The 9,417-nt window shown below is 35.9% G+C and overlaps 2 protein-coding genes across 2 annotated transcripts; one reads left to right on the plus strand and one right to left on the minus strand.

Moving 5' to 3' along the window:
- The first annotated feature begins 3,355 nt into the window (after positions 1–3,355).
- LOC107466806 (hevamine-A-like) lies at positions 3,356–4,261 on the plus strand. The gene has a single exon (XM_016085807.3). It carries the CDS (start codon positions 3,356–3,358, stop codon positions 4,259–4,261), a length of 906 nt encoding a protein of 301 aa, XP_015941293.1.
- A 195-nt stretch (positions 4,262–4,456) lies between these two features.
- LOC107466812 (G-type lectin S-receptor-like serine/threonine-protein kinase At5g24080) lies at positions 4,457–8,154 on the minus strand. Its single transcript, XM_016085813.3, has 5 exons — positions 7,889–8,154; positions 5,913–7,273; positions 5,662–5,842; positions 5,093–5,546; positions 4,457–4,850 (listed from the first exon to the last, which is right to left on the minus strand). Exons 1-5 carry the CDS (start codon positions 8,152–8,154, stop codon positions 4,512–4,514), a joined length of 2,601 nt encoding a protein of 866 aa, XP_015941299.3. The 3' UTR covers positions 4,457–4,511.
- Between the last annotated feature and the right edge of the window lie 1,263 nt (positions 8,155–9,417).

Consider the following 9,417-nt stretch of genomic DNA (forward strand, 5'->3'; position numbering starts at 1 on the left):
GAATTCAGAAAGAACGGCCTCCATCGTTGCACAATGAGGTAGTGCCCGGGAATCATCCATGGCCCCTCTAACAGCGCGTGCGAGTAATCCGCCTCATTTGAAAAATGAACAAGAAAATAATCACGATCTATATCAATCACATTTATATTACCTTTCTTGGCCCAATCCCTTCGGAGATGTTGTTCAATGAATCCCAATCCCACACGTTTGCCTAGGACTTTGACGATGAGCGCATTGCGCCAAGGCTTGCATCATTCATCAAACTCTTCTTTCGACACTAAAATCGTATGGCAAGGATCAAATGATTTTTCGCCAAGATCTTCCTTTTCAGCATCAATGTACCATTGATCCTCCGGGTTAGGAGCATTCTCATCAATGCCATCCATGGCCATAGTGTCACCTCCCGGACTAAGGCCAGGCAATGTTAGAAGAGACTCCTTATACGAGATTTTTGACAACCTCTCATCGTCGTGTTCTTGCCCAACAATGTCCATGCACTCACTAGGTTGACTTAGATCAACATCATCACGAGTATTGACTTTCTTAGTGCTATGCTTTTTCACATCTTTTTCTTTGATACTTCCCTTTAATGTTTCAATTTCAAGTTGATTTCTTCCCTTTTTTCGTTTAATTGGCTCTCCTTAAATGTGTGCTTTTCTCAATAAATGATTATTAATAAACAATCATTTATGTGCAAAAACTGTAATCAATAGTTATCATTAACTTCAATCAAACCACTTTCTCAAAACATTGAACCAGTATTTTAAAAATTATCAAGCCTCAAAGTCTATAATGCAGCATCAAACAATCAACAAAATTGTTAAACAACCAACAACATCAAACAGATAGCCTACAACCTAATTAATTCAATTCATTTTCGTATTTATCCCTGTTATTATCAAGAAGGTAAAATATATCCTGCACACAATTTTGTTAGGTAAAAATGGTCATCAGTTCAAAGTTTTAAATCCTATTAATCAGATTACAGTAATCCAGATAAAGAAAAGAATATAAAAAAAATCACAACATAAATATAGAAATAGTTTTTAAGCAGCAGTAATAAAGACAATGGAATAGATATGAGATCCCTCATATTCGGTTTTCAAGATTTCTTCATCTTCTTGATCAAATTGGATCGATTCATCTTCTAAAAAATCAATGTACTTAAGAAGCACTTCAACTCGGTTCTAAGACTTTCTCAATGAATTTTTATTCTGAATTGTCAATTTTCTTGTTTGTTTGTTCTAGTTGATCAGATGTTTGGTCATATTCATAAATTCTTGTAGAACATCTTTCACTACGCCATTGACCAAATACTTGTTGGAGGAGGATGTACTGATAGCCGAGGGTGAATGAAGACTTTCATCTCCTTCTTTTTTCGTGACAATGTTCTTTCCAGTTCTAGTCCTTTTTTTCTTAGATTGTTTTACTGCATCACCGCCTTTCAGATAAGAAATTCTATTTTTTTTTTGTTTGTCATCAGATAGATCAACACCAAAATATTAGAAAAATCAGGTTAAAAACATGTCATATGGTAAGGAAACATTTGTGTCACTACGGATGCAATCATACATATGACGCATCATCAAGTATGCAAAAAAGATTTCAGCAGTGAGAATGGCAAAGAAGCCCAATAAAAAAATGGAATAGCAGTAGTGATTTGAGTTGACTTGAATCCGTACCTAGTTGCTCCTTTTTCTTCCTTTTTCTTCTTACTTTAATAATATGAATCATTGATCCATTTTTTGACCCCAAATTTTAATCGTGACTTTGATTTATAGTAGAGATACACAATCTCTATTTTCTTTATATTACCCAAATGATGTATGCAGGAGTAGGGCTGGAAGTGAGTCAAGCCAGCTCGAGCTCGACTCGTTAATAGCTCGATAAGCTAAGCTCGTGAGCTGGTGAGCCAAACTTGAGCCTGGAATTGAGCTCATAAATTAAATGAGCCGAGCTTGAACTTGGATAAACTCAGCTTATTAGCTCGTGAGTTAGCTCGATTATATTTTTTAAATATTTTTTAAAATATATAAATTATAATTTATTGATATAAAATTATAGATTTTGTATTTATATTTCTATTATTTGAGGCAGCTCATGAGCTTGAGCCAGCTCGTGAGCTTTCGGTGAGTCGAGTTTGAGCTTAAAAAATAGGCTCAATTATTAATGAGTCGAGACGTGAGTCAAACTTAATTTTGATGAGCCGAACTTGAGCTTGGTCTAGCTCGGCTCAGCTCAGCTCACTTCCAGCCCTATGCAGGAGGAAGATAGTTTCAACAAGTTAGAATGAAAGCACAAGAATAAAAATTTGGCTTCTCTAATTTGTCTCTGAATCAAATCAGATTTGATTTTGCTTATTGGCTTTAAATATTAACTTTTTTCCTCTCTTTCCTTTTCAGTGTCAAGATTTATAATTTACTTTTTCTCGAATGCTTGAACCCTATTCTGAACACCCGATTTTGCTTGTGAAAATTCTCTTTCTTTTTTAACTTAGAGATTAATCACACGAGTTACAATTAGAAGAAAAAAAATGAGTGTTTGGCTGTAGTGTTGGTCTCATTGGATATGGGTTTTAAGAAGTGAATGAATTAGATGTTATAATTTGGCCTATTTTAAATATTTTATTTTTATGTACAAAGTATACATATGATAAATATTTTTGGATTTTTAATCCAAGATTATGATGTGAGTCATTATCAAATTATTATGGTTGTTTTTCACAAACTCAACATTTAGGGTCTGGTGTATGTTAAGTTGGAATTTGGGTTTCGTAAATATGTGGATAGAAATAAACTCTTTTACTTTAATGATTATCATTTCATTCATTTGTTAACGTAGCAATGAAACACGCAACCATACCAAGTGACTAGATTCCTGGATTTTGCTTATAGACATAAAGAAAGTAGCAAAAAAGGCACCACAATCTGATTTAGTTAAGATCAAACATTGTCATTATTGCAAAATCCAGTTCTAATGTAGGAGATAATATATATGCATTTAGCAAATACTTTGGAATATAATCTGACCGAATCCTTGTAATATTTTTGTGACTACAGGACAAAGATGCGTCGAAGCACGGCCTTTCAAAAATCAAAGAGTACAACATTACGGCTTAAAATTTGATTTCGGGGATACAATCAACATGAAGAAACATGATACTTCTTAATCATTCCTCAACTTATGATTATTTCAATGCAGGTCACTATTTGGTATACACTATTTTCTAAGACTTTATAAGGAGTGCCATGTTTAAAATGAACAACTTCAATTGGAAAGGCTACACTGTTACACTACACAAGTGATTATTAGCGACTAGTGAGCAACTCATTTATCAAAGTTTCAAGCAACTTTGATGGCTTCAAATTTGATAATTGTAATTGCACTCCTATCATTCTTTCTGCCAACTATTATAGCAATAAGCTCAAATAATGCAGGTGGAATTGCCATCTACTGGGGTCAACGTGGAGATGAGGGAACCTTGGAAGAAACTTGTGCGTCCGGGAACTATGCATTTGTGAACATAGCTTTCCTATCTGCATTTGGGAACGGCACAAATCCAGTTTTGAATCTTGCTGGCCATTGTGACGCCCACACCGGTCAATGCACTGTTTTGAGTTCTGATATCAAGTCATGTCAAGCCAAGAACATCAAGGTCATGCTTTCCATTGGAGGAGCTACCTTCCAAAACTACACACTCACTTCAAGCGTGGATGCAGGCCAGGTAGCAGCATACTTGTGGAACAACTTCTTGGGTGGACAATCTTCTTTGCGGCCGCTAGGGGATGCTGTCCTGGATGGAATTGATTTCGTTATTGAGGGCGGGCAATACCATTACTGGGACGATCTTGCCAAAAACCTCTCCAGTTACAACAACCAAAGCAAGAAAGTGTACCTAACTGCTGCACCACAATGTCCTTTCCCTGATACTTGTCTTGGAACTGCTCTCAGCACTGGCCTATTTGACTATGTTTGGGTTCAATTCTATAACAACCATCAATGTGAGTACAATAAAGGAAATATAACCGGTCTTCAAGATTATTGGGGAATTTGGACTTCAAATATCCATGCAGATATGATTTTCTTAGGGCTACCTGCTGCAATTAATGCTTCTATTACCGGCTTTATCCCTCCGGCAAATCTAACTTCAGAAGTTCTTCCAATAGTCAAGAATTCAACTAAATATGGAGGAGTTATGCTGTGGTCCAGATATTGGGATAAACTCACAAACTACAGCTCTTTCATCAAAAGTTATGTTTGATGTGTGAGCTCTGTGTGAACATGTTCAATTTCACAGATATGATTAATACTTTTTACCTGCATAGATCAAGCAGTATAGTTCTTTGTGTGATTTGATCTTTTCCAATAATAGTTGTCCCCCTATCTACGGTGAACTGATGACTTACTGAATTATGTTTTCATGTATATCTATCTAATTAAAACTTGTATGTTTATTATATATTTGTATTGGTGAGAGCACAATTGTTTCTTTTCTTCTTTAAGTTGAAACATTATCTTGGTGACATTGTGGATTTGCTACATGTGGCTTGAGATGTCAGATGGCTTGTAATGGTTGATGAGCTGGAAGGGTTATACTCTCTTTTCATTGCTTTATATACATGTTCTAAGCCTTCCTCAATTAACTCTAGAACTGTCTGAGGCATTGGAGGCATGTTAATGTTGGTTGATCCTTCTAGCATCCTCACCACTTCCCCCATTGTTGGTCTCAAGAAAACCTCATCTTGGATGCACCAAAATGCAACTTTCAGAGTTCTCATTAGCTCTTCTTCGTCAACCACCCCATTTAGTCTTCTATCTGCCACTTTGATTGTAGATCCATTAGTCATCTCCTACAGTAACCAAACATGACATGAACATTATTTATCTAGTTAACACTTGTTGGTTTTATTTAAACAGTATCATCCTTAATTAGAATTCGATGGGCTTATCATCCCAGCCTATGGTCTTATAATGAGTGTAGCCTTTTATGTTCATTCTGATTCGGAAAAACAAGAAAATAAAGTTGCACGGTTCATTCAACAACAATTAATTAAGGATAGAAGAACACTGAACACTAATATATGAAACATACCTTGTAAGCCCAACCAGGATAGAAGAAATCCTCTGCATCAAAGGACATATCAAGATTTCTCCTGCCACCAATTATCTCTAAGAGAAGCATCCCATAGCTGTAAACATCGGCTTTTACGGTTATAGGGCGATTACTAACCCATTCTGGTGCCAAATAACCTCTTGTCCCTCTTACCATTGTCACCACATGAGAGTGCTCCCTTCCCATCAATTTGGCTAATCCAAAATCAGACACTTTAGGACAAAAGTTTTCATCCAACAATATGTTTTCAGGTTTGATGTCACAATGTATTATCCGGTTCCTGCACTGCTCATGAAAGTAAGCTATCCCTTGTGCAGTAGCTACAGCTATATAAAACCGTGTTGGCCAATCTAGTACTCTATCTCTTGCTTCATATGAAGGGAAGATCCACTTATCCAAGGAACCATTCTTCATGAACTCATAAACTAGCAGCCTGCCAAATAAGCAATTGTTTTAACAACAAAAACTTCTGCTTTGATAGCCAACTCAGATTTTTTAGATGTTTAGAAGAAAATTTAATAACTTGATTGTCAAGTAACAATGCATACCGATGCAATCCCTCGGAGCAGTAGCCGCATAGGCGAACTAAATTCATATGATGCATTGAGCCAATGGTGTTCACTTCAGTAATAAATTCTCTCTCTCCATGTGGCAGAACTCTGTCAAGTTTCTTAACTGCAATTAGTGTCCCATCTCCCAAGCTTCCTTTGTACACACTCCCAAATCCACCTGCAAAATATGTACAGTTAGCAAGTATTTAAACTCAATCAAAACACTCAATATAGGATACACTAACTACCTGTTCCTAGCAGCTGCGAAAAGTTGCTAGTCCTGATTTGCATATCGCGATAACTGAAATTCATGGGAGCACCTGATAAGATCATGGAACTTTCCATTTCTCTTTTCAACATTCTTTTTCTGTGAACACTGTAATACAGCAATAAGCATAGCAGCACAATGAGAACCAACATGATCAAAACAGTTGGAATAATCACAGCCTTCTCTTTCGCACTCCCCATCCCATCCGAAGAGCTATTAGACCCTCCAGCGTTGCGATATGGTGTCATTGAGCTGTTTGCACTGACCTTCACAAACAATGTTGAGCTAGTATCCTCAAAACCACCAAAATTCAAGCTCCTTAACACCCAGCAGTATGGTCTCTCCTCATCTAGCCCATAAACAGATGCAACGCAGTCGCAGTCTGATAAGCAAGCATCCCCACATTTTGATACTGAAGCAAAATCACTGTAGTTAGCTATCACTGAAAATTCAGAATAGTAATAATTTGTTTGCTGCACTGTTGAAATCCTAAACTGCGATGTCTGGCTTTTGCGCCTTGAATTGCATTTTCCAACAAGAGATGAATTCTCATAGCACTGGCCTTCCTTGCCAACGTTAGAAGTTCCTGGCAAGCAAGTGCAAGAGGCATTTGTCTTGGTTCTGTCCAAATGACAAACTCCATTGCCACAAATTCCAGCAATATCACATGGATTTGAAACTGCAGCCCATTCTGGCACCCATTGTCTCGACCCATTTACATCATCGTCCCATCGATACAAACGCAAGTTGCCATTCTTTTCCAGGGTTAATCTTCGAAGAACGGTCAATTGTGTAGATTGGTGAACTGCAGCAGACATACCTGCATCGTCGTTGTCATTCTTATAAACATAAACTGCTCCATCAGAGGCATCTCCGTAAACAATTCTAAAGCTTCCGGCTTGGTCTAAAACTGCTATAACTTTTCCGGTCACATTCGAGATATCAGGACCCTGCCAATAGGAATAGTTGGTGTATGATTCCTCCGAAGCCTTGGAAGTTTCAGGTAGATTGTAAGTCAAGGCAAGGCTTAAAGAAATAGGCTGTTGAAGCATTTTGAGAGCATAGTAGCCTTCATGAGAGGAAGACTTTGATGAGGTTAACTCTGAAGAAACTGTTAAGGGCTGGTTTGGGAGGAGTGTGTCAGATGGTTGCAAAAAACTCTGCCACATAAGGTTTTTTCTACTGTCATGGAGAATGAAGTTACCAGATTCTTCCATGGTTGCTGCTTCTACACCAGCACCTGAGGTGTTTGAAGCCCAAACGGTGGTGTCTCCGTCCATGAGGACAAGGTTGCCGGTTGTGTCCAGCTCCAGCATTGCATCTTTGGATACAGGAGAGTCTCTATTTGGATTCAAAAGGAAAATGAAAGATGTTGCAACTTGGCATATTTAGAGATGATGATAACTTGCAAAAGCTGTTGTAAAGACTAAAAGACTAGATGGAGATATGATTTATGACTTTGTCTTTTGTTTAAGTGAAAAATCAGAACTAGCCATCTAATCTGCGATATCTAATTTCATAAACTAATCATATTAATAGTCAATTAAGACTTTTAGGTATGTGTTGGGATGTCACTTAATCATATTAGCAAATTTTGACACAATCAATAAATAAAGTAACGGAAAGACTAACATGACTAATTTAAAAGACTAATTTGAAAAATGAATGATCTTTCAGGAACTAATTTGACCATTTACTTGTAAAGATAAATATGAGATTAGTTTAAATATATATGTTTTTTATGTGGTATATGATAAAAGGTATTTTAGAAAGAAAATTTATGCACCAAAATTTTTCAATCCTTATAATATATGTAATAGATAACAGATAAAAAATAATAGATTATTGGTGTGAGATTTGACTCATTATACTTACAAGAATGATTTCACTGCATATCATTTTTGTTGAATGATATCATACTAAAACTAATGGGAATGAGATTGGTAGGAGAAGTACCTGTTAGGTGACCAAACCAGTGTTGGATCTCCTGGAAGCTCATTAAACCAAATGCCCAGCTGAAATAATCGATTATCATTCTCTGATTTTGTGAACCCAAAAGCAAATGTATTATTATCAGAAACCCATGTTTGTCCCTTACTAGCCAATAACCTCGAGCCCAAACCAATCTGATTAGAAGAAAGGCAGCTACTGATGAAACACCCCAAGACCATAACAAGAGCTCTAGCCGCATAGCAATGAAATGAATAAGCAGCACTTTTCATATTTAACATGCAACCCTTTAGTTTTTTTTTTTGGTGACTCAACCCTTTAGTTTGTAGATATAGTAATATGTTAGTGAAAAAAGAACCAAGATTTCATGATAGTTTGTCATGGTGTTATATATTGAAGAAAATACAGTGTTCTATTTGGAGAAGAAAAGCACAAATAATAAATACTGTTAGTGGTGGTTGAGCTACGAAGTACAAAGTTTGAAAAAGGTTAGTTTCATGCGTTGTGGTCGGCCAAGAGGATATGATTAGTTATATTATATGGCTTCCCCTTTTCCATTGCTTTGGTGTTTTCAAGTTCAAATCATCAAATGTGAATTCAGGTCTGTGAGACTGTGACTCAACAAAAAGAACAACGGCCTTACATGGCTGACACGTATATGATGGTTCCTAATAACTCAACTTGATTTTTAAATTTCAATTGACACAAAATAAAACTAAAGTTTAACTCAGCGATTAACGTGGTTCCTCAATTTCCAATTTATTCTACTTGCGTTCTCAAATTTTAAGTAGTAAGTAGCAACTCAATTTGTTTTTTCAATGTTTCATTAACGTCTATCAAATAAAATCCAAAACCAGAGTGTTCAATAGTAATTCAAATAGCAAATTGAAAATTTTTTTTATAATATACAATGTTAAATCTAAAATTAAGTGAGCTAAGAGTTAATAGACCATATTGAATTAATTTTAAAAATTATTTTGGATATTAAAATTTGAAAGGTCCAATTGAATTGGTCTAAAATTTAGGATCAAATGCCAGTTCACACTTACGAAAATGGAGGGTTGGCATAGTGTTTCTAGCTGGTACCGACGGTGAAAAGGAAAGAATGGTGTCTTCTTTGAGCTCAGCTAGCTCTACTTAGTACTTATTATTAATAGTTTTATTTGTAATTATGTAAAAGATGACTAATTTTATTTTAGAGACTAAGAAAAATTGGATGTTATTTTTCTTTTAATATTTGAGAGAAATAGGCTTTTAACAGTAGCATTAGGGCATTACGTGGCGAAATTCCCGCCGTAAACCATATGAGATTTTGTTAATAATTATCTATAATCGATTATTAAGTATTTAAATCCAAATAAAAAGCTTTAGTTACATAGTCTTAGGCACTAGACAGTGACATCAACTACAGTGCGGTTTGATTTGGTTTTAAAGAAAAAAGTTATCCGATCTAAATATTTAATTTATGTACAGTACGATTTAAATTGGATAAATTTTGTTTGAAATCCGATCCAATTCGATCCGATTACAAACGG

This window comes from Arachis duranensis, chromosome 9 (assembly GCF_000817695.3).
Source record: "Arachis duranensis cultivar V14167 chromosome 9, aradu.V14167.gnm2.J7QH, whole genome shotgun sequence".
Lineage (NCBI taxonomy): Eukaryota > Viridiplantae > Streptophyta > Magnoliopsida > Fabales > Fabaceae > Arachis > Arachis duranensis.